The sequence below is a fragment of the Choloepus didactylus genome, chromosome 6, assembly GCF_015220235.1.
Source record: "Choloepus didactylus isolate mChoDid1 chromosome 6, mChoDid1.pri, whole genome shotgun sequence".
Taxonomy (NCBI): domain Eukaryota; kingdom Metazoa; phylum Chordata; class Mammalia; order Pilosa; family Megalonychidae; genus Choloepus; species Choloepus didactylus.
The window spans coordinates 5,298,586-5,323,209 of NC_051312.1; the positions used below are offsets into that span (position 1 = coordinate 5,298,586).

At 48.4% G+C, this 24,624-nt stretch overlaps 1 protein-coding gene across 3 annotated transcripts; it reads right to left on the reverse strand.

Moving 5' to 3' along the window:
* Positions 1-425: 425 nt before the first annotated feature.
* Positions 426-19,010, reverse strand: FADD (Fas associated via death domain). 3 transcript variants are annotated; one of them, XM_037840111.1, is made up of 4 exons: positions 18,660-19,010; positions 5,656-5,753; positions 3,103-3,124; positions 426-2,860 (listed from the first exon to the last, which is right to left on the reverse strand). In XM_037840111.1, the coding sequence occupies exons 1-4, from the start codon at positions 18,943-18,945 to the stop codon at positions 2,667-2,669; spliced, it is 600 nt and encodes a 199-aa protein (XP_037696039.1). In that variant the 5' UTR covers positions 18,946-19,010; the 3' UTR covers positions 426-2,666. The 3 variants fall into 3 exon arrangements, with proteins under 3 accessions (XP_037696039.1, XP_037696040.1, XP_037696038.1); XM_037840112.1 differs by lacking the exon at positions 3,103-3,124 and having other exon boundaries at positions 18,660-19,009; XM_037840110.1 differs by lacking the exons at positions 426-2,860; positions 3,103-3,124 and having other exon boundaries at positions 3,968-5,753; positions 18,660-19,004.
* Positions 19,011-24,624: the final 5,614 nt, after the last annotated feature.

Here is a 24,624-nt window from a genome sequence, read left to right on the forward strand (position 1 = left end):
GCCTTAAGACATGCAGCCACTCGGGCCATAATAAAAGTGATGGTATTTAGTGACCTCAGAGGCTGCCACACCTCATCGCATCACCCTCCATGCAACCTCTGGAGGGACTTCCAGCGGGGAGAGGACTGGCTCGGGGAGATGGAGCTCTCCAGTAGCGTGGCCAGCGAGGGGAGGGGAAATGGGCCCATGAACCTGGGATCAAAGCAGGAGCCTGGGGGTTAACCCTCCGCTAAGACCCTACCGAGTGAATGAGTGAGTAAATGACAAGCACACCAGGAGCACGCGGAGGGGTGTATGTGGGGTGGGGCCCATGCCTGGGGGTGGAGCTCCTGGGGTGGCCCACTGCGATTCAGGGGTGGGGGCGCTTCCCTGGGGTCCTTGGATAGACCTTGCTGGAACTGGATAGAGCGAACGGCAAATCCTGGCTCCCCCTCCTGCCCTGGGAAACATGGGCTTTGGGGGGTGACCCCAGGGGCACGCCTGGCTCCTGAAAGGATACCCTCCTCCAGCCAGGGCCACGCGGTCCCCTCCCCACCCCCCAGAATCCCAACCTGCAGGAAACGCAAGCCGACACGTGGGCCTGGCCTTTTATTGCTGCCGTTCGTTCATTCATTCTGCAAACATGTGATGAGCCTGTTCCGGGAAACCCGTGTGCTGGAAGCAGACGGCAGGAGGGGCTTGACAAGTCTGGTGGGGGTAGAGGTGCCCACCGCAGGGAGTGGCAGTCCAGCCATGCTGCCCTCAGAGCGGGTGAGCCGGCATCCAGCCAGGTCTCGGGCCCAGTAAGCATTGGGGATGGAAGGTGGGAAAGGTGGTGGAGGGGGACGGGGAAACGGTCCGGGCAAAGGCTGCTGGGAGTGGGTGGGGGGCAGCGTGCACGGCCAGTGACAACAGGCTGTCCCGGGCAGGGCTTGGGCACAATTATGTATAGACTTTGCTTGAAGATGCAGCAGATTAGGATTTCATCCCAAGGGGCAGGGGAAGTCTTTGCAGCCCGGTGTCTCCAACCCCATTCAAAGGAGTAACACTGACTCAAGACTCCCAGGGACGACAACTTTTAAAATTTATGTTACTTCAGTACATAGATATATAATCAGATATACTTATGCATCTCATTTAACCCTTGTAAACCACAGAACTCCAATAAAATGACAAACTAGGGAGAGAGAAGCCTAGAAAAGTAATACAATTTAGATTAATCACGTAATTAACTGCACGGCTAATTTAGTGTGAGGTATGTTTTGCTGAAACAAAATAGCAGTTGCGGCCTCCTGGAGGCTGTCTTGCGCAAGCCTGGGATTTGTGAGGACTGTACCCACCCCCGCCTGGGGTGCCCTGACAGGCCTGTGGGCGTTTCCCTTCCAGACCATGCAAGTCCCCGTGTCATCCTGCTGTCAGCCGATGCAAGCCCGACTCATGCCTTGAAGCCGCCTTGGCTCCTTGGCAGCAATTCGAGCGGTTGGTGTACATGGCTCTTGCCACAATGTCTCAACTGAGTTAACAGCTCAAGATACCAGGGCTTTGATGAAAATGACTTTCAGTTGCAAATCTCCCCTGTAAAAGAGGTTTTGCTTTACAGCAGGGCAAATTCACACCACACGAGCACGTGAGCAGTTGTGGGGTGACTGGGCATTTTGGCATCAGCAGATGCCACCCTGAGTCACAGGAATCATGTGGTTAGAGTGCAGTCAGCAAACTTACTGGAAGAGCTGTCACGGGCATAAAAACACAAACTCAAAGCCAGGAGCGGAGAGCCTGGGTTCCTATCCAGTCGGGGATAGGTCTGTAGCCTGTTTCTGGCTGCTGGGGGAGGGCAAGGGCAGAGGCGGGTGCCAAGCCAGGAAGTCCCTGCGGCTCTGCAGGAAAGGCGGCCAGTAGAGGTGGCGGGAGAGATGTTTGTTAGGTTAAATCTACAAGACTTGGGGTTTAGTTAGAGGAGAGTGAGCATCAGGGAGAGGAAGGAGGGCGAGCAGCCAGGTGGTGCCGGGGAGTTTGTTTCCTGGCGCACCAGCCAGGCTGCCCCTCCAGCAGGTGGCAATATGGGGCTGGGGGCTGGAGAAAGAAGTGGAGGTGCTAGACAAGGCTAAGGACAGCCAGAGAAGGGGGGTACAGAGGGAGAAGGGGCTGCCGACTGACACTGGGAGAGCGAGTGAAGGAGACGGAGTGGCCAGGAAGGAGAGAGGATGGAGAAGCACCAGGTGCCCTAGAGGTGGGGCAGACAGGACAGAAGGTACACAAAGGCTTCCACAGGAACTTCAGCGTGAAGGGATTGGGGTGGTCTTGTGGATGCTGGGGGGGGAAGGCGCAGCAAGATGACAGCAAATGGAGAGGGGATCCCACTACGACCCTGCACCCCAACGGGAGTCTGAAGGGGCTGGCGGCGGCGAGGGGCACCTTGTCCTATTAGGCAGAAGGAAAGAAGGCAAGGAAGGGTGTGGCACCGGGGAATTTGTGGGGGCCAGAAGACGAGGGAGTCCCCCCTCGCTACAGGACATCCTTGGTCAAACTCCCCTCCAGAGGCCGCACGCCCTGTGGGGAGCACACACGCTTGGGCTCCCCTGGGCTCTCACCTCTTGCTTTTGTGTAAACCCCGTGATTTATGTGCACCTTTTCCAGAAATGTAAATTTTATGATTGTGAAGAGAAAGGAACATGGATTCGTTGTTGCTATGAGGAATCCTTGTCCAAAAACCACAGCAGCTCGTCGCTCAGGTGGGGTGAAGAGGGAAGGGCCTGGGTGACCGGCCACCTCTGCTGGCCCCATCGGTCTGTCGCAGGGGAGGTGACGAAAAGACGGAGGACACAGCAGGGGCAGGCCGGGAGCTGCGTGTCTGTCCTCGCCCGAGGCAGGCGCAGGCTGCCTAGACACAGGAGGGGAAAGCCCATCTCAGGAGTGCACTGGGCATAAGACAACAGAAGACCCCTGGGACCTCTGGCTGAAAATTTCATGGCTTATTCGTAAAGTATCCCTGAAGCAAAATGCCACAAATTTTGGCAAGCGTTTGCTACTTCCCCAATGGCCCCTTTCAGGCGACAAGAACGGGCTTGAACCCAGTCAGACCCGAGGGTTCTCGGTACCTTCCTCGGGTACTTCCCGGCTCACCTGTCCTGTGTCTGCTGGGCAGCTGTTCAGAAAAAGAAAACACCCTTATTATGGAAAATACAGAAAGAATAAAAATAACAAAAGTGAATCATCCAGAAATAGTCATCACTGAACACTTGCTATTTTTCACTTTTAGGCCCTGTATAAACATTTGTGCTTTCTATAAATTTGTGTCTATTTATACGCCTTTTCTTTCTGTTTGACTCTGGGGAGATTCCGTGCTTCTGAGGGCAGCTGTGGCCCTGATGCCCAGCGCACTGCCCAGAACGGAGATGCCTCGGGAACCCTGCCCGGGGGGCAGGTGGGACACACGGGTGCTCCTCCCATCTCTCAAGGGCAGATCTTAGGAGAGGTCACTCCAGGCCCCCACACTCCACAGCCCTGCCTCGGCATCCCCAGCAGCCAAGGGCTGCCCTCTGGGTGCTGAGACAGGGGCAGAGTGTCAAGGGGGGCACTGGGTGCAGGCTCTGAACCAGGCCTAAGGCACATGATGAGACATGGGGGGCCAGGAAGGGTCAGGTCTGACCCTTCACCCTGCGGACAGCTTGATGCTCAGTGCTGGACACAGGGGACCAGGCGGGGTGGGGCAGCTGCAGCACTGGGGAGGGGGCCAGTGCCTCAGGTCCCATCCAGCGTTTGCTCCCAGGAATGGAAAGGGTTTGGGTGCAGTACCTGTGCACTGTCAAAACCCGTGTTGGAAAATGAAGCATGACAGAAGCTCTGGGCTTCTCTCCAGGCATGAGACGTATACAAGGAGAGGTGAGGTGGGTGCCAGGATGCCCAGCATTTCCACATCAGCAGTTCACACTGTGGGAACTTTGGGGGTGGAGGAACCTGAGATCTGTCAACATTCAGGGAACACAGATTCTCGAGCTGCTCCCGTTTATTGCTGGGATGTGCCTGTTACACAGAACTAGCTCTGGGCTGAGGCTTGAAAAGGCAGGTGCTGTTGCGGGCGGGGGGTGCACTGGGACCAACAGAGGGTCAGGCCGTGCCCTGCCATGGGGCTGCAGAGTGAACAGCTCTCGTCGCTGGTGTTCTCCACCAGGCTTTCAGGGCCACGCCTCTTGTCACTGCTCTAGCATCAGTGCATGTCTGCAGATGGCACGGAGGGCCTGAGAGGTGGGGGCCCACAGCCTACCAGGGACAGAGCTCCCAGCAAGCTTGGCTAAGAGCTCGGCAACCCAAGGTTACACAGGATGGCACCCCACGGAGGCTTTCCCAAGGCCACAGACGAAGAGACCGGACAAGGAGCAGCCGTGGCAGGTCCCAAAGCCAGTGCAAGCTGCCACAATTCCCCAAGTGGAACTGTTACTCAATCCAGCCATCCTCCTTACAAGGACAAGCTGCAAGGGAGACCTGAAACGGGCTGTCGTGGGACTTTTGAGGCCATTATTTGAAGGGAAGGAATCATCAATAGGAACAGAGTTCTTTGAAATATGGAGGTTTCCAGTGCAAAGGCATCTGCTTCAACAGGATACACCTGGGGAGTGGGACGAATGCTTAAAGGTAAATTACCAGATACAGCTTCTTTGCCAGTTCTGTTATCCGAATTGACATGATGTGAAACAGTTACAAACATTCGAGTGGCAGGAATGTCAACCCTCAGAGAAGCCGCCGTCTGCGGGGCCTGACCCGGAGCCAGTCACCACTGGACTACCATGAAATGATCCCAGTAAACCCCCAGAGGGGCAGAGCTGGCTCAAGGGCAGATGGTGGGCCTGGATGACAGCAGACCAGGTGTCCCAACCCCAAGGTCAGTGCACGTCCTGCTCCTCGGCCCGGTCTGGCCCTGGTGGTCAAGTCTGGACTGAGGCCTTCTAAGGAAACCTGACAAACCACTCCCTCTGCCCACCACAGGGGTGTGAATGACAAAGTGTAGAAGCGTCGGCTATGGAGTTCACATCCCAGGTCCGACTGCTCCTCTGTGCCTTCCCTCCAGTGCCTGAACCTCCGAGCTCATTTCCTGGCCTGCAGGACACCAGTGATACCACGTGCTAACTTGTCGAGTCCATCTATGTACAGATACTATTCCCAGGCTCTCGCTCGTTAACTCACTTAATGGGATGACAGCATCTCTCTAAAGGCTGACTGGGAGGAGTACGCGGAGCACGTGACAGTGCTTGAGACCCCATGTGGCCCAAGAAAGCGCTCGGTAAACACCGGTGTTTACTTGCCCACCTGGTGGCCACTGCTCGGGCCTGACCTCGGTGGGCACATGGAAGGCACTTGGCTACATCTCGGTGGAGAGACTGGAGGGTAGACAGCAGAGGTGTCCTTTGTTTCCCTCGGCAAGAGGAACCGGGCTCCTCAGGGTGCTGCAGAGGTGAACACATCTGTGTTCCACTCCATGGAGCCCACGGCTCCGGCCCCTTTCTGGAAGCTGCGAGCCTCCTGACACTCGGTGACGAGGTCGGCCACCAGGTTCAGCTTGCAGGCCCGGAGAGCTCCCACCAGGTGGGCCACCGAAGCCTCCTCCCTGTGCATGTTCTTCCAGACCTGCAGCGACGCCCTGACCTGCTCTGTCAGGTTCCGGGGATATTTCTCACTGACCTCTTCGATTTTGTGGTCAGAAACTTTAAGGTGACGAGCCAGTCTTCTCCAGTCTTTCCCCACATTATCACAGATGATGTCAAATGCTGCATGCAGATCTGGGGAGAGAAAGAACAGAATGGTTTACTAGGGGTTTGGTGGACTCTTCAGGAGGCAGATAACCACACGCTCCCCGGCGGGCTTCTCTGTCCACGCGAGTCCTGGAGACACGGGAGCAACAGAATTTCCTACATTTAGGTCCTCCGCAGAGGCCAGCATCACCCCAAAGAGGGCTGGGTTGCTGGGGTGAGTTCTGGTGGGTCTGCTTAGGATGGAGGAAACTGAGGGTGCTGGTGGCGGCTGGAGAGTCCTCAGAGGAAAGGAAATGGGGCTGTCCCCACATCCCACTCTGGTGGCTTGGATGGTGGCCCCCCAAAGATCTATCCATGTCAAGTCCCCGGAACCCGTGAATGTGACCTCATTTGGCAAAAGGGCCTTTGCAGATGTGATGAAGTTAAGAACCATGAGATGGGTTCATCTTTGACTTCCTGGGCAGCCCCTAAACCCAGCGAGGAACGTCCTTACAAACAAGAGACACTCAGAGGAAGGGTGCAGAGGGCAGGGGAGAAGGCCTGTGAAGAGGGTCTGAGACTGCAGGGAGCAGCTCCAGGCCAGGGGCGCCTGGAGTCTCCAGGAGCTGGAAGAGACCAGGAAGGGCCCTCCTTGGGAGCCGCAGAGGGAATGCAGGCCACAGAACCAGGAGAGAACACATCTCTGTTCTCCTTGGCTCCCCAGTTTGTGGTCCTCTGTCACAGCAGTCCTGGGAAACGAATACACAGCCCACTTCCTCCTTTGGAAGCTGCCCTCACTGATCTCCATCTTCGGTCCCTGACAGCCCGGCTCCTCAGCTGCTGACAGTCCCCACTGAGGTCAGTGAGGTGGGAATGGCAGACTTAAAAGGCTGTTTCTGGAAGGTGGGAGGGGACAAGTGGGCAAAACGATATGCTGCCCGGATGGCTCCAGAGTTGGGGTCTCTATTTACAAACCCCAGGACACTGCAGCCTACATACCAACTCATCCGACAACCCTCGGGAGTGGGCACCGGGGCTTTTATTGCCAACTGTACAGATGGGGAAATGGAGGCACAGGAAGTGACTTGCCTAAGGTCACACGGTTAGAAAACGGCAGAGCAAGGGTTTGAAAGCCCAGCAGGTCCACTCCTACCCATTATGCTAAAGTGCCTTTTGTCAAAGATAAACCCAGAAATACAGAATCAACTCTTACCAACCTGCCTGCACCCACTGTTAACCCGCTTGTGTATTTTCCTCCAGCAACTACATAAAACAGACACTCACAGACACACGCACACAATTCTAAGTCACCTAGAGGAGAGGGATGGTGGGAAGATGGCGGTGGAGGAAGCTCCGGGAATCAGCACCCCCACCAGGACAGCCATTCAACAGGCAGTGTGCAGGTTTGGATGTATTATGTCCCCCAAAACGCCATGTTCTTGAATGCAATCTTGTGGGGGCAGACGTATCAGTGTTGATTAGGCTGGAATCCTTTGATTGTTTCCATGGAGCTGTGACTCAATCAACTGTGGGTGAAACATTTGATTAAATTACTTCCATGGAGATATGGACCCCGCCCACTCAGGGTGGGTCTTGATTTAATCACTGGAGTCCGATAAAAGAGCTCACAGACAGAAAGACCTCAGAGCAGCTGAGAGGGACATTTTGGAGATGGCTGTTGAAAGCAGACTTTTGCTAATGCTTCAGAGATGCCAGTCCAGAATTCGCTTCGGAGAAGCTACAAGAGGACAAAACGCCCAAAGACCAACATTTTGAAGAATGCACAGGAGTTGACAGGAGCTGAAACACAACCTGGGATCAGCAGACACCAGCCACGTGCCTTCCCAGCTAACAGAGGTTTTCCAGATGCCATTGGTCTTCCTTCAGTGAAGGTACACTTATGCTGATGCCTTAATTTGGACATTTTCATGGCCTTCAGACTGTAAATTTGTAACCAAATAAACCCCCTTTATAAAAGACAATCCATTTCTGGTATTTTGCATAATGGTAGCATTAGCACACCGGAACAGGTAGGAACTGTCAGCACCAACTATTTTGAAACTCCGGACTCCAGGAGAACACCACGCAGCAGCCAGGGAAAAGTGGGAGGAAGAGGCTGGTAAATTATGGTGAAGATCCATAAACTGCCCTCACAGTGTGGTGACCACTGGTGCCCAGCCCCCACTCTGCGCAGGCAGCAGTGGTGTCCAGCCCCTGGTATAGCTGGCTGGAGTGAGAAAGGGACATAAAAATCTAGTTCCCCAAGCTCCGGGGTGAGCAGGGGCCTACTGCTGGTCACATGGAGACTTAGAGACCGTGCTTCCTTGGGGCTGCACTGGAAGGTCAGGAAAGTGCAGCTTTGGGGAGCTGTGGGAGAAGCTCCTGGGCCCTTCCAGGCCCTTCTCATCCCCCCTCCAGGGCAGTGTGGAGCCAGCCATGCTCTCTTCGTGGGTCCCTCGCCTTGCTCTGGCTGGGAAAGACTAACTTGGGAAACTCCTCTCTGGTGTCCCCCTAAGCCCCAGATTTGCCCTCTAGGCCAGACTGAAAGCCTTGTAAGAAATAAGGAGGCGGAGGGCCTGGGGCCAAGGCTCACCCGCTTTAAGTATGGCAGTGGAAGAGGGGGAGAGGGAAAAGGTCTGTCTCCTGGGAAGGGGGGGTATTCAAAACTTCTGCAAACGGGACTCCTCAGGCCACCAGCAAGAACAAGTCCAGGACAAGATGCAAGCCAGAAACGACAAGGAGGACCCTGCACTTTGCACTCCCCTGGTGGACCTTCCTCACAGGAGGGCTCACGAAAATCCCTGTCCCATCACCAGCTGGTTAAAAATAGACATCTCGGAATAAATCCCAGAGTTTACATTTACAAATATTAAAATGCACAGTGTGCAACAAAGGATTGTAAGACGAATAACAAGAAATGATGGTCCATCCAAAGGCAGAGGATAAAAATCCAGAGAACATCAATGAAGAAGACCAGATTATGGACATACCGGACAAAGACTTACAAAATAAAATAAAATAAAATAAAATAAAATAAAATAAAATAAAATAATCCTCCATCTGTTCAAGGAGATGAAGGAAAAACAGAGACAGAACCTAAGGATATCAGGAAAATGATAAATGAACAATATGAGAATTTTGGTTAGAGATCTCAGAAAGGAGCCAAGCAGAACTACCAGAGTTGAAGACCACAATAACCGAAAGGAGACATTCCCAGAGGCTTTCCAGAGAAGCCCGGAGATGGCAGAAGAATCAGCAAACCTGAAGCCAAGACAACTGAAATGAGTCAGGCTGAGGAGCAAAGAGAAAAAAGAATGATAAAAAGCGAAAATAGCCTAAGACACCTCTGGGACACCTCTAACCATACCAATATACATATCATCAGGGCCCAGAAGGAGAAGAAAGAAAGGGGCAAAAAACTCCCCAAACTTAGCAAAAGGGACATGAATACGCACAACTAAGAAGCCTAGAGAACACCAAACAGGATAAACTTGAACGAAAATATGTCCCAACACACACTGATCAAACTGTTGAATGCAAAGGACAAAGCAGAGCATTCTGAAAGCTTCAAGAGAAAAGCAACATGTTAAGTTCAAGGGAGACCACAATTAGATTAGGTGCCACTTTCTCATCGGAAACCATGGAGGCAAGAAGGGTTGAAACACTTAATCTGCTGAAACGAAAACAACTGCCAACCAGGAATTTTCTATCTGGCAAGACTGTCTTTCAAAAATGAAGGCAAGATTCAGATATTCCCAGATAAAGAAGAGCTGAGGGAGTTCATCACCACACACGAGCAATGCGGAAGGGAGCTATTCAGACTGGAAGGAGGGGCCACCAGACAGCGGTTCAAAGTGGCATAGAGAAATGAAGACTGCAGGTAAAGGGAACCACTTGGGCAATTCTAGATGCCAGTACTGTTGAACTGTATTTTTTGAAATGTAACTCCACTTCTAACTTCCTATAGGTGCTAAAATGCAAATGCACAAGAAGTAATGGTAAATCTATGGTTTTGGACATACAGTGCACAAGGATATAATTTGTAACAAGTACAAAAACGTAGGGATGGAAGGGTATAGCAACAGTGTAGGTGCATGCTATTGAAGTCAAGTTGATATCAAATCAACTATGCTTGTTAATATTTAAGATACTAACTTTTACCCTGCCCCAGTAACCACAAGGAAAATATAGGAAAAACATATCCAGATAGAAATGAGAAGGGACTCAATATGGTACAATGCAAAAAAAAACCGAAACAAAACAAAACCAAAAAATAGGAAAGCAGACATTACCGGAAGAACTGAAGGACAAAATATGTATAAGACTTACAAAGACTAAACAGAAAAATGGCAAAAGAAAGTCCTGCATTAAGAGTAATATGCTGTCTGCAAGAGACTCACCTTAAATTCAAAGACATAATGTAGGCTGCAAGTGAAAGGGTGGAAAAAAAATATACCATGTTAAGTAGTAACCAAAGGAGAGCTGGGGTGGCTATCCTAATATCAGATAAAATAGACTTTAAGTAAAAATCATTATGAGGGACAAAGAGGGTCATTATGTACTAATAAAGGGGTCAGTGTAACAATAAGATATAGTAATATGTACCTAACAGCAGAGTCCCAAAGTATCTGAAGCAAAAATTGACAGATTTGAAGGGAGAAACTGACCATTCTCCATTAATAGTAGGAGACTTGACTACACCACTTTGCATAATAGATGGGACATCTTGACAGAAGGATCGAATGACTATAAACCAACCAGACCTAGCAGACATGAAAAGAACCCTTCACCCAACAACAGGATACACATTCTTATCAAGTGCACATGGATCGTTCTCCAGCACAGGTCACGTCTTAGTTCACAAAACAAGTCTCCATGGATTCCATGTATTGAAATCATACACTGTATCTTCTCTAACCACAATGGAGTGAAGCAAGAAATGAATAACAGAGGGATAAATAAAAAATTCACAAATATGTGGAAATTAAACAACATAAGCTAAAACAGTCAATGAGTTAAAGAGGAAATCATAAGGGAAAATAGGAAATATCTTGAGGCAAATGAAAATGAAAATACAACATACCAAAACTTATAGAATGCAGCAAAGCCAATGCTGAGAGGGAAATGTACAGCTCTAAATGCTTCCATTAAAAAAGAAGAGATCAAATCAGAGATCTAACTTCAAAACTGGAAGAACTAGAAAAAGAAGCACAAATTAAACCCAAAGCTAGCAGAAGGAAGGAAATAACAAAGATTAGAGCACAGATAAATCAAATAGAGAATAAAAAACAACAACAATAAAGAGAATCAACAAAACCAAAAATTGGCTCTTTGAAAAGATCAATAAAATTGACAAACCTTGAGCTAGACTGATGAAGAAAAAAACAAAGAGGACACAAATGACTAAAATCAGAAATGAAAATGAGGACATTACCACCAACCCCAATGAAATAAAAAGGACTGTAAGAGGATACCATGAAAAACTGTACACCAATAAATTAGATAATCTAGATGAAATGGACAAATTCTGGGAAACACACAAACTACCTCAAGAAGAAAAGATCTCAACAAACCAGTTACAAGTTAAGAGGCTGAATCAGTAATCAAAACTCTGCCAACAAAGAAAAGCCCAGGTCCAGAGGGTATCATTGGTAAATTCTACAAAACTTCCATGAAGAAGATTTAACACCAATCCTGCTCAACTTGTCCAAAAAATTGAAGAGGAGAGAACACTCCCTAACTCATTCTACGAGGCTAACATCATCCTCCTACCAAAGTCAGATAGAGATACCACACAAACAGAAACTTACAGACCAATATCTCTTATGAATATAGTTGCAAAAAGCCTCAACAAAATAATAGCAAATCAAATTCAACAGCACATTAAAAAAATATAATCATGACCAAGTGGGGTTTTTTTTTTAATTATTATTATTATTTTCTTCATTTTTATTGAGATTGTTCAGATACCATACAATTATCCAAAGATCCAAAGTGTACAATCACTTGCCCCTGGGTACCCTCATACAGCTGTGCATCCACCACACTTAATTTTTGTTCAATTTTTAGAAACTTTTCATTACTCCAGACAAGAAAATAAAAAAAGAAAAAAAGAAAAGGAAACTCTAAACCTCCCCTATCCCTAACCAAACCCCCTCAATTGTTGACTCCTAGTATTGACATAGTACGTTTGTTACTGTTTATGAAAAAATGTTGAAATACTACTAACTGTAGTATATAGTTTGTAATAGGTATATAGTTCTTCCCTATATGCCCCTCTATTATTAACTTCTAATTGTATTGTCATACATTTGTTCTGGTTCATGAAGTGATTTCTAGTATTTGTACAGTTGATCATGGACATTGCCCACCATAGGATTCAGTTTTATACATTTCCATCTTTTGACCTCCAGCTTTCCTTCTGGTGACATATATGACTCTGAGCTTCCCCTTTCCACCTCATTCACACACCATTCGGCACTGTTAGTTATTCTCACATCTTGCTACCAACACCCCTGTTCATTTCCAAACATTTAAGTTCATCCTAATTGAACATTCTGCTCATACTAAGCAAGAACATCTACATTTCTTCCATAAGGCAGGAGGGAGAGTCAAAGAAGGTAGAGAGGCAAAAGAAAGAGGAAACAAAAAAATGATAGCTAGGAAGCAGCAAAAGGAAAAATAACCTTAAATCAAAGTAGAATAAAGAATCAGACAATACCACCAATGTCAAGTGTCTAACATGCCTCCCCTATCCCCCCCTCTTATCTGCATTCACCTTGGTATATCACCTTTGTTACATTAAAGGAAGCATAATACAATGATTCTATTAGTTATAGTCTCTAGTTTATGCTGATTGCATCCCTCCCCCAATGCCTCCCCATTTTTAACACCTTGCAAGGTTGACATTTGCTTGTTCTCCCTCGTAAAAGAACATATTTGTACATTTTATCCCAATTGTTGAATACTCTAGATTTCACCAAGTTACACAGTCCCAGTCTTTACCTTTCCTCCTTTCTTGTGGTGTCTCACATGCTCCCCATCTTCCTCTCTCAACCGTATTCATAGTTACCTTTGTTCAGTGTACTTACACTGTTGTGCTACCATCTCCCAAAATTGTGTTCCAAACCACGCACTCCTGTCTTCTATCACCCTGTAGTGCTCCCTTTAGTATTTCCTGTAGGGCAGGTGTCTTGTTCACAAAGTCTCTCATTGTCTGTTTGTCAGAAAATATTTTGAGCTCTCCCTCATATTTGAAGGACAGCTTTGCTGGATACAGGATTCTTGGTTGGCGGTTTTTCTCTTTCAGTATCTTAAATATATCACACCACTTCCTTCTTGCCTCCATGGTTTCTGCTGAGAGATCCACACATAGTCTTATTAAGCTTCCTTTGTATGTAATGGATTGCTTTTCTCTTGCTGCTTTCAGGATTCTCTCTTTGTCTTTGACATTTGATAATCTGATTATTAAGTGTCTTGGCGTAGGCCTATTCAGATCTCTTCTGTTTGGAGTACGCTGCGCTTCTTGGATCTGTAATTTTATGTCTTTCATAAGAGATGGGAAATTTTCATTAATTATTTCCTCTATTATTGCTTCTGCCCCCTTTCCCTTCTCTTCTCCTTCTGGGACACCAATGATACTTACATTATTGTACTTTGTTTCATCCTTGAGTTCCCGGAGACGTTGCTTATATTTTTTCATTCTTTTCTCCTTCTGCTCCTTTGCGTGTAGGCTTTCAGGTGTTTTGTTCTCCAGTTCCTGAGTGTTTTCTTCTGCCTCTTGAGATCTGCTGCTGTATGTTTCCATTGTGTCTTTCATCTCTTGTGTTGTGCCTTTCATTTCCATAGATTCTACTAGTAGGTTTTTTGAACTTTTGATTTCTGCCGTATACATGTCCAGTGCTTCCTTTACAGCCTCTATCTCTTTTGCAATATCTTCTCTAAACTTTTTGAATTGATTTAGCATTAGTTGTTTAAATTCCTGTATCTCAGTTGAAGTGTACGTTTGTTCCTTTGACTGGGCCATAACTTTGTTTTTCTTAGTGTAGGTTGTAATTTTCTGTTGTCTAGGCATGGTTTCCTTGGTTATCCAAATCAGGTTTTCCCAGACCAGAACAGGCTCAGGTCCCAGAGGGAAGAAATATTCAGTATCTGGTTTCCCTGCGGGTGTGTCTTAGAAAATTGCTCCACCCTTTGATGCCTCGGGTCACTGTGCTTTTCTGCCCAGCAGGTGATGCCTGTTAGCCTATAATTCTTGACTGGTGTGAGGAGGTGTGGCCGTGTTCCCCCAGGCTCTGGGGTCTGGTTCTGAATGGAAAGGGCCCCACCTCTTTCCTCCTAGAGAAGACAGACCCCTCAGGTGGAGGTCATTAGCATTTCAATGGTCTCACTCTCTGCTTGTGCTGTCTCCACCCTTCCCAGAGTCACAGCCCTGGAAACTGAAAATGACTGGGGCTTTCTCCACTGAGCCAAAAAAGAAACAGATAGTCCCCTTCAGACCCAGTCCAAGGCAACCCTCTGGCTCTCCCAGGTCAGTCGTCACCCAAAGCCTCTGTCTGTTTTTTGGGGCTGCGTACCTGTAGTGAGCAGTTCACACTCGCTACTTAAAACCCCAGTTGGAGCTCAGCTGAGCTGTATTTGCTTGCTGGGAGAGAGCTTCTCTGTGGCACCACGTGGCTCTGCAGCTCGGGCTATGGGGGAGGGGGTCTCCCGACCTGGTTCCGCAGGTTTTACTTACAGATTTTATGCTGTGTTCTCGGGCATTCCTACCAATTCAGGTTGGTGTATGATGAATGGATGGTCTCGTTTGTCCGCCCACAGTTATTCTGGATTATTTACTAGTTGTTTCTGGTTTTTTGTAGTTTTTCCAGGGGGACTACTTAGCTTCCACTCCTCTCTATGCTGCCATCTTGCCCGAGTCCCGACCAAGTGGGTTTTACTCCAAGTATGCAAGGTTAGTTCAACTTAAGATAATCAATTAATACACATTAACAAAACAAAGGGAACAAAACCACATGATCATCTCAATTAATGTAGAAAAGACATCTGAAAAAATCTAGCACCCCTTCTTGATAAAAACACTTAGAAATGGAAGGAAACTTCCTCAACATTATAAAGGACGTCTATGAAAAACCCACAGGTAATGTCATACTTAACGGTGAGAGACTGAAAGCTCTCCCTCTGAGATCGGGAACAAAAGGATGCCACTGTGACCACTGTTATTCAACACTCTACTGGAAGTTCTCGTCAGAGGAATTAGGGAAGAAAAAGAAATAAAAAGCATCCAAATTGGAAAGGAAGAAATAAAACTTTCCTTAGTTGTAGTTGATGTGATCCCATATACAGAAAATCCTGAAAAATCCACAACAAAGCTTCTCGAGCTAATAAATGAATTCAGTATAGTGGCAGGGTACAAGATCAACTTCCCAAAATCGGTAGTGTCTCTATACACTAGTAATGAACAATCGGAAGAAGAAATCAAGAAAAAAAAATTCCATTTAAAATAACAACTAAAAGAATCAAATATCTAGGAATAAATCTAACAGATGTAAAGCAGAGAAAACTAAAAAACATCGATAAAAGACATCAAAGAAGTCCTTAATAAATGAAAGGACATTAATTGTTCACAGGACTGGAAGACTAAATATTAAGTTGTCAATTCTACCCAAAGCGATTTACAGAGTCAATGTAATCCCAATCAAAATTCCAATAGCCTTCTTTGCAGAAATGGAAATGCCAATCATCAAATTTATATGAAAGGGTGAGGGGCCCTGAAGAGCCAAAGCCATCTGGAAAAAGGAGAATGAAGTTGGAGGGCTCACACTTCTCGATTTTAAAACTTATCACCAAGCTACAGTAACCCAAACAGCATGGTACCAGCACAAGGACAGACATTTAGACCAATGGAGTGCAACTGAGAGTTCAGAAATCAACCCTCACTTTTATGGCCAACTGATATTTGACAAAGTGGCAAAGACTACTCAATTGGAAGAGAACAGTCTTTTCAACGAACGGAGCTGGGAAAATTAGATCTCCATTTGCAAAAGAATGAAGGTGGTCCCTTAACTCACACCATTTATAAAAACCAACGCAAAATGGATCAAAGACCTAAACCTAAGAGCCAGAACTATAAACCTCCTTGAAGAAAACATAAGGGAGCATCTTCATGATCTTGTGTTAGGCAACGATTTCTTACACCCAAGGAACACGCAACAAAAGACAAAAATAAATGGGACCTCATCAAAATTAAAAACTTTTGTGCCTCAAAAGATTTTATCGTGAAAGTAAAATGATAGCCTACACCATGGGAGAAAATATTTGAAACCACATTGCGGGACACTGTTATCGAGTTCCGACTTGGCGGGCCTGGGCCAGGGGAACTGATCAGCCCCTAGGAAAGGTAGTGGGGCACGGGTGGTAGCGCCCTCCACGGCCCCCCGGGCCTGAGAAAGTGGAGCCGAATGCAGGCCCCATTTCCTCACCCCAAAGTACAACCGTTGGGGAGAGCTTGCCGGAGAAAACCCCCCCCCCGTGCCTTACCCGCACCCTCCACCGTCTTCGTTACCGAAGCAACTCCCGCCCCTTTTCAAACAACCTCCGCGCCCTCTCAGAACCAATCCAAGCCTTTAACCTCTACAGCTACCCCGCCCTCTAAACCGCCCGATATAAGCTTGTACTCTCCCCTAATAAACTCTCTTGGCTTCCTCACCCTCAAAGAAACCTGTCCCGCCTGTTCCTTCTCGCCGCCCTCCACACCTTGCACGCCACCGCCGGGGACCGGGCCCAGTCCCCCGCCTCGCCCTCGCCTCCGGGAAAGAGCCCCCGCCGCCGGTACCCTCCGAGCAATCCCGAGAGCCTAGGATTTAGCAACCGGCCGCCACCCCCCCCCCAGACGAGTCAACTGCGACCGCACCACATATATGATAAGGGTTTAATAGCCAGAATATATAAGGAAATCCTTCAATTCAACAACTAAAAGCCAAACCAATCAACTAAAACATAGGCAAAAGACTTGAATAGACATTTCTCCAAAGGCACACAAATGGCCAAAGCGCACATGAAAAGATTCTCAACATCATTGGCCACTGAGAAATACAAATCAAAAACACAATGAGATAACATTTCACACTCATTAGAATGGCTACTATTAAAAACAAAACAAAACAAAACAGAAAATTACAAGTACTGGAGAGGATGTGGAGAAACAGGAACACTCATTCACTGCCAGTAGGAATGTAAAATGGTGCAGTTACTATGGAAGACAGTTTGGCAGTTCCTCAGAAAGTTAAGTATAGAATTACCATAGGACCCAGCAATCCCATTCCTAGGTATATAGCCCAGAGAATTGAAAGCATGAACTTGAACAGATACTTGCACGCTGATGTTCATAGCGGCAAAATTCAAAACTGCCAAAAGATGGAAGCAAACCAAACGTCCATCAACTGATGAATGGATAAACAAAATGGGGTATATACATATGATGGAATATTATTCAGCCATAAAAAGAAATGGCATTCCGATACATGTGACATGGATGAATCTTGAAGACATTATGCCGAGTGAAATAAGCCAGACACAAATGGACAAATATTGTATGATCTCACTGATATGAAATGATTAGAAAAAGCAAACTCCTAGTATATAGGTTATCAGTGGATGGGGTTGGGGTAGGGAATAGAAAGTTAAGGTATAAAATGTATAGCTCCTATTTGGGATGATGAAAAGATTTGGTAATGGATGGTGGTGATGGTAACATCACACTGTAAATGTAATTAACAGCACTGAATTATATATTTGAATGTGGTTAAAAGGGGAAATTTTAGGTTGCATATATATTATTAGAATAAAAATTAGAAAAAGAAATCCACGGAACTGCACAACACAGTGAATCCTAAGTTAGACTGTGGACTACAGTTAATAGTACAATCATAAAAATGTGCTTTCATCAATTGCAACAAATGCTCCACACCAATACAAGGTGTTAATATCATGGTGGTATATGACAATCCTGAGTTTTAAGCACGATTGTTCCATAAACCCACAAGTTCTCTAATAAATTATCAGGGTCCAAACTCCCACCCCCGCTTATATATCCTTGAAAACACAACTTTTCTACAGTCCTGTTTTGCTTTGCAGCACCATAGATATACACTTCCAATCTGCTTTCCAGCAGAGGTGTGTTGTCCACCTGCCACTGTAAGTCCCTGTCCTTATTCTGCCATGCCCACAGCTTTATGACCTGCCTGGTCCTAAAGGCATCAGCAGACCCGGATTTGAAATTTCTGAAAGGATGTTCAGTATATAAAGACAAGAATATAAAAGCATGGATGAGAAAACCTGCGGTACTCCTGGAAGCCCCCCTGAGGCACAGGTGGGGTGGGTCATAGCAGGGTGGGAAGCTGCTAGAATGAGCTCGATGGAAGAGGCCCTGGGGCCAGACTGCCTCGGTGCAAATCGGTTAGTTGAGGGCAGTGCCCCTTGGGCAAGCTGTCCCCCATCTTGGAACCAGAGTCCTCTCCTCTACCAAACGGAAATAAGGGGGAGCACTAAGTATGGTAACTGGCACCCTGGAAACGGGGGTACACGCCAGCGTTGTGCTCAGCGTGCAGGGGCATTAGCCGGGCTGAGCCCCAGAGGCACAGGTGAGATGAACACAGCAGCCAGGCTCACCCCACTTCGGCCGCGCCTCTCTCCGGCAGAAGCAACAGCCACTTCCTTGATTAACCTGCAATCAGGAAGTGGGACGGGCTGGGGGGAGGAAAACCGAGTTCGGGGGTGGGCTGAGCAAGTTAACTTTTCCGCGTTTGCCCCCTCCCCTCCGTCAGGCTCGCCGGCCACCCGTCCGCCGAGGCCGCTGGGAGAAAAGCCCCGCAAATCGAGCCCCGCAGGTGCCGCTGCGGGCGGTGCACTGGCTCGGGGCGGCCCGGCCTTCCTGCCCAGGCCCGGAGGGCGCACCTTCCTCCTGGGGCGCGGCCTGGGCCGCGGCGCCCGCCTCAAAGTCGTCCAAGCGCCGCAGCAGGTCCTGGCGGCGCAGGGAGGTGAGCAGCTCGCGCAGGAGCCGGGTGTTCTCGGAGTCCAGCTCGTTCTGCTCCAACAGCATGGAGAAGAGGTCGACGCCGCTCTGCACGCGCTCCAGCTTCTTCTTGCTCAGGTGCCCGCGGCACAGGAACTTGAGCTCGGCCAGCTCGCTGTTCGCCAGGCCAGCCGACACCGAGTGCAGCAGCACCAGGAACGGGTCCATGGCGGCGGCGGCGGCCCATAAAGGCCCAGGGTCCGCCACCGGAAGCGCCCGGTCGCCCCACGTCTCGCGAGAGCTCCGAACCTCGCGCATGCGCCGAACGCCGGCTCGCAGCCGCTTCCGCCTCAGAATCCCGCAGTGGCCGGCAGGGGGAGTCTCGGGTGCGCGGACGGAGCCGTGGATCGAACCGGCCCCCGTGCAGCCCCCTTCCGGATCTTCTCCCTTCCGCGTCGGGGCCTGGGGCATTGGGGGTCCCGAGATACCGGGACGCGGGTTCCGTTCTCTGCCAACGAGGGGCAGGAGGGCAGGGCCGGCCGCCGCCCCTGGGGAGCTTGCCCGTTCGCAAAGTGCGTGCGCCGCGGCACCCCTCCATCCAGGATCCCCAGCTACTGCCTGGTCCTGGAGCCCTCCGCGCGCCACCTCGGTGCCGGGCGCCGCAGGGCTCCTCTGCTCCCGCGAGGCCTGCTTCCCCCTGCGCGCTCTGCTGGGACGGTGGATATAGGACCTTCCATTTTATGCATTACACAGATGTTAGAAATGTGCCCATTACTGCCCTTATGGACATTTTTTGGGGGCAGAAAAGATTATTCAGAGGTTTATTTTGGTCTTAGAATTTAAGTAATACTCTGTTTTTAAAGTTGCGGTCATTTATTTAAAAAATATTTATTGAGCATATGTGCCAGGCAGCAGGCACTGGGGACGAATTAGTGGATCAAGCAGGCGAAGGTCCCTGTCCTCCTGGAGCTTACATCATATAAATAAGAAAATCATGTAGGATACCAGAAGTTAGTAAATGCTAGGGAAAGAGAAGATAGGGTGTGTGGAAGCAGGTTGTGCATTTAAGGGGGTGGTTAAAATAATCTCCCTGCAAAGGTGCAGATGAAGGGGATGAAGGGTCAGGTATGTAGGTGTGTATATGGGGAGTAAGTGCCGGACAAACAGCAAGGAAACCGGTGTGCTTAGAGCAGAGGGAGGGTTCAGGCAGATTAGGAGGGGCTTGCAGACCAGGTGAGGACCCAGCTTGTCTCCGAGGGAGACAGAGCCTTTGCAGAGTGTGACCCGAGAGGCCTTGTATCTGAGTTACATTTAAAACTTTTCTATACATATCCAAAGATATATATTGAGATAATTCAGGTAGCATGCAATTCACCCCTTTTAAGTGTACAATCCAGGGGTTTTTAATATATTCACAGTGGTGCAACCGTCGCCTCAGTTTAACTTTAGAACAGTCTAAAGGAACTCAAAGAGTAACGCCCTTACCTGTTAGCACCCGTCCCCTGGTCTTGGGCAACCACCAATCTGCTTGCCGTCTCTATGGGTTTTCCTAGTCTGGACGGTTCATACAAATGGAATCATACAATATGGACCTTTTTTGACTCGCTTCTTTCACTTAGCATAATGTTTTTGAGGGCTCTCTACCTTGTAGCATGTATCAGACATGTTTTCCTTTTTAATGCCAAATAATATTCCATCTGCATGTATCATTTTATTTATCCGTTCATCAGCTGATGGGCATTTGAGTTGTTTCCACTTGTTGGTGATTACCAGTAGTGCTGCTATGAACACTGAGTTGCATTTTCCGAGAACCCTCTCGTGCTGGGTGGAAGCCTGGAAACTGCAGCGATTCAGACCAGAGAGGAGGGTACACTGACAGACGGCAGGTTTGAAGGGCGGGGCAGCCACTGCCCTGGGGGTGGTGTGGGTGGGGTGGGCTTGGGGGAGGACCAGGAGCTGGTTTGGGACGTGAGAGCGGGATGCACTAAATGTAGGTTGGGGCAAGAGATCTGCATAGGAGATGGGAGTATGGGTGTCCTCTGCAGAGAGATGGTATTTAAAGCGCCTGCAGGATGGGGTCATCAGGGAGGGGGTGTGTTCCGGTTTGCTAATGCTGCCTTTTTGCAAAATACCAGAAATGGGTCAGCTTTTATAAAGGGGATTTATTTGGTTACAAAGTTACAGTTTGAAGGCCATAAAGTGTCCAAGGTAAGTCATCAACAATCCGGTACCTTCATTGGAGATGGCCAATGGCATCCGGAAAACTTCTGTTAGCTGAGAAGGCACGTGGCTGGCATCTGCTCCAGAGTTCTGGTTTCACAATGGCTGTCTCCCAGGACGTTCCTCTCTAGGCTTCAGCTTCTCTCCAAAATGTTACTCTCAGTTGCTCTTGGGGCATTTGTCCTTTCTTAGCTTCTCTGGAGCAAAAGTCTGTTTTCTAAGGCCATCTACAAAATGCCTCTGTAAGCTGCAGCTCCTCTCTCAGCTCCTGTGCATTCTTCAAACTGTCCCTCTTGGCTGTAGCAAATTTGTTCCTTTTGTCTGAGCTTATATAGTGCTCTAGTAAACTAATCAAGGCCCACACTGAATGGGTGAGGCCACACCTCCATGGAAACCATCCAATCAGAGTCATCGCCCACAGTTTGGTGGGGCGCATCTCCATGGAAATTATCCAATGAAAGATCTTGCCCACAGTTGAGTGATCACATCTCCATGGAAACATCCAATCAAAGTCTCCAACCCGAACAACACCAATGTGTTTCCTGTCCAGAGGAGACTGCATCAAAGATAATGGCGTTTTGGGGGACATAATACATCCAAACCAGCACAGGGTATAAGTAGAAAAGAGGGCCAATGACTGAGCCCCAGGGCTTCCAACTTTAAGGGGCTGGGGAAATGGGGAGGGGCCAGCAGAGAAGACAGAAGGAGCCTCCCAGGTGTAGGAAGAGAGCAAAGGACTGTTGGAACCATGCTCCCCCATGCCTTACCCCCATGTACTTTTTCTTATTGTCCCTTGCTGGTAAGCTTGCAGACTCACCATGCGTTTTGCTTCTTCACTCTATGCTTTTTGTTTGTCTCCCTGTCTGGAATGTAAGCTCTTTGAGGACAGGGATCCCAAGAGCCCAGAACACTGCCTGGTGCTTACTTAATGGGGGCTCAAACATATTTTTGGAATGAACGATCTTGTAGAAGTCATGGTTACTTTGCATCTCTCTTGACACAATTGTACCTTGCTCCTGGTTAAGAGCCTTTGAATAACGTTTGATTCTGTTTGCAGACCTAGTAAATAAAACGCCTCAAGCATTTTATCCTTCCTAAACCCATCCATTGCCTCTCTTGAGAAAGCATGCCTTCTCAAGTACTGAAACTGAATTCTTATATGACTCTCACAAACTCACTTTATTGACTTGATAAACCTCAAAGTGCTTTTGTTAAGCTCCAACACTGTTTTAAACCTAGTAAAATTTCTGCTAAAAACCAAAAGGCTATGTAGTTTACACTGGAGTTCCAAGGCTGGTCCTTCAGCAGATGTTATAGGAACCAAAATACCAAGTTTGCCTTGATTTCTTGGTTTGCAAAATATTAATACTGTATTTTTGATTCTCTTACATTACATTTCTTACTAAATCTTCCCAGGGGTGAAGAGAGGCTTACCTGTTATGAAGGCAGTTTCCTCCTGAAGTGGTTGAGGAGTCCTTGACTTCTCCTGGACACGGGCTCTGCAGCCACCGTCCTGGGGATGGGCTGGCACTTTCTCTACCATTAGCTCAATTTATTAGGGCAGTGAGTCATCCCTCCAGATTTTTACTTAACTCTCCTTCCTCCCTCCCCCCTCCCCACTCCCTTCCCTCCTTTCTTCCCACCTTGGATGATTGACCTATAAAAGGAATCTAGCCAATTCCAAAGGCCTTTGGAATGCTTTCTCTTCTTAGACAGTGCAAGGGGACTCTACAGTGTCGAGTGCCATCTGATTGACTCTGGATCCTTCACACGGCCAAGCCTGACTCCCCTTGCACTAGACTTCTCAGGGAGGCCTGGGTCCTGCACCTGCTCCTGCTCCTGTCACTGCTGTGTGGTCTTGCATGAGCTTTGAGGCCTGCCTCATTTCCGTTCATTGCCATGATTCCCTGGGAGCGAGGGTTGGTTAAATGTCTGCAGGAAGAGTTGGACCCTGGAGCCCATGCAGCCTCTATCAGTTCCCACCCCTGGGAGCCCTTGGCCATGGGTGAGTCAAGCTGGGGGAGGATTGGATTCCCACGGGAAGCCCCCAGGATCTTGTGGGGCCCACCGCAGGGCCTATCCATAAATGATCCTAGAGGGAGGCAGGTGTGAACCGTCCTTCCTGGGGTGTCCTCCTCTCAGGGTGGGGTGGACTGCCCTCTCTTGCACCCCAACTTGTTGCTACACACAGCCCCCCCTCCCCCCGGAAGCTGCCACAGTGGGGCCTTGAACTCAGGACAGGCTGATTCCAAGGCCCAGGCTCTATAAGTAGCTCTCCCTTAGCCAAGGCCTCTGGGATCTGCCCCTGGCACTCACGGCCCTGCTGTGGGCTGCCCATGGTTTCAGGGCACAGCGTCTCCCACTCCCGTGATATACTGCCCGCTGCCCCACGGCCTCCTCTCCATGGCCCCCACCTGCGAACAGCCCGCCCTTCTCTCAATTTGTTGTTACCATGAGCCTGCACCCAGGGCCAGCTACAGAATTTGGGAGCCCAGTGCTAAATGAAAATGTGGGCCCCTTGTTAAAAAATGATAAAGAATTTCAAGGTGGCGACAGCGTAGAGGCCTCCCTGGTCCCTTCTGTATGTGTCTTGTCCTGAGCACGCGTGTGGCCCTGGGATTTCTGCCATTTGCACGGATGTGGAAGTCCTCTCTCCCTAGGAAGCAGTTTCCTCACGGCCTGGGGCTCTGCCAGCCGTCCCCTGCCCCAGGCAGCCACTTGCCTGCACCCCACAGTGTCCTGTCGGAGAGCTGGTGAGCCAGCCACCTTCTACTCCAGGGCATATTCTGGGATGGGGAGTCCCTCGCGTACCACCAGACAGATGGGGCCAGACATAAGTGCTCCCAGGGTTACTCAGCTCCTTCCAGAACCCGGGCCAGGGACCAGCTCTGGGGGCTCGGGCTAGAGTCGGTGAGGGACGGGGCAGGGGCCAGCCAGGGCGCCGCGAGGTCCTAGCGCTTTTGAGTGACCTTTTCTTGATTTGGTGCTTGCCCGCTTACTGCAATCCTTTAACTGTCTTCTCGAGCCTTGAGAGAGATGTTTCTGCCAGTTCTTGCTGGTGCTTCAAAGCTTCTGTAGCGGGGATGGAGTCCTGAAGCGTCTTACTCCATCCTCTTGATGGAACCTCTCCTAACTGTGGGGGTTTTGATCAGTGATTTTTAATTCCCTTCTATTCCTAACTTGCTAAGTGTTTTTTGAAAAATCATGAATGAGTGCTGGATTTTTTCAAATGCTTTTTTCTCCATCAACTGATATGGTCATATGATTTTTCTTCTTTAGCTTGTTAATTACAGTGGATTGCATCACATTATTAAACTACCTTTGCAAATCTGGAATAAATCTCCCTTGATCATGGTGAATAGTTCTTTTTACACTCTACTGCGTTTTGGTTTGCTAATATTTTATTGAAGATTTTTGCATCTAAATTAATAAGAGATATTGATCTGGAGATTTCTCTCTTATGGGTGGCTGTCTAGTTTTGGTAAAATGTTAATACTGGCCTCTTAAAATGACTTGTGACATTTTCCTTTTCTGAAAGAGATGGTGTAACATTGGGGTTAATTCCTCCTTAAATGTCTGCTAAAATTCTCCAATGAAACTATCTGGGTCTAGAAATTTCTTTTTTTGGGAACTTTCTGTTTTGTTTGTTTGTTTTTATTTTTTAAATTCAATTTTATTGAGATATAT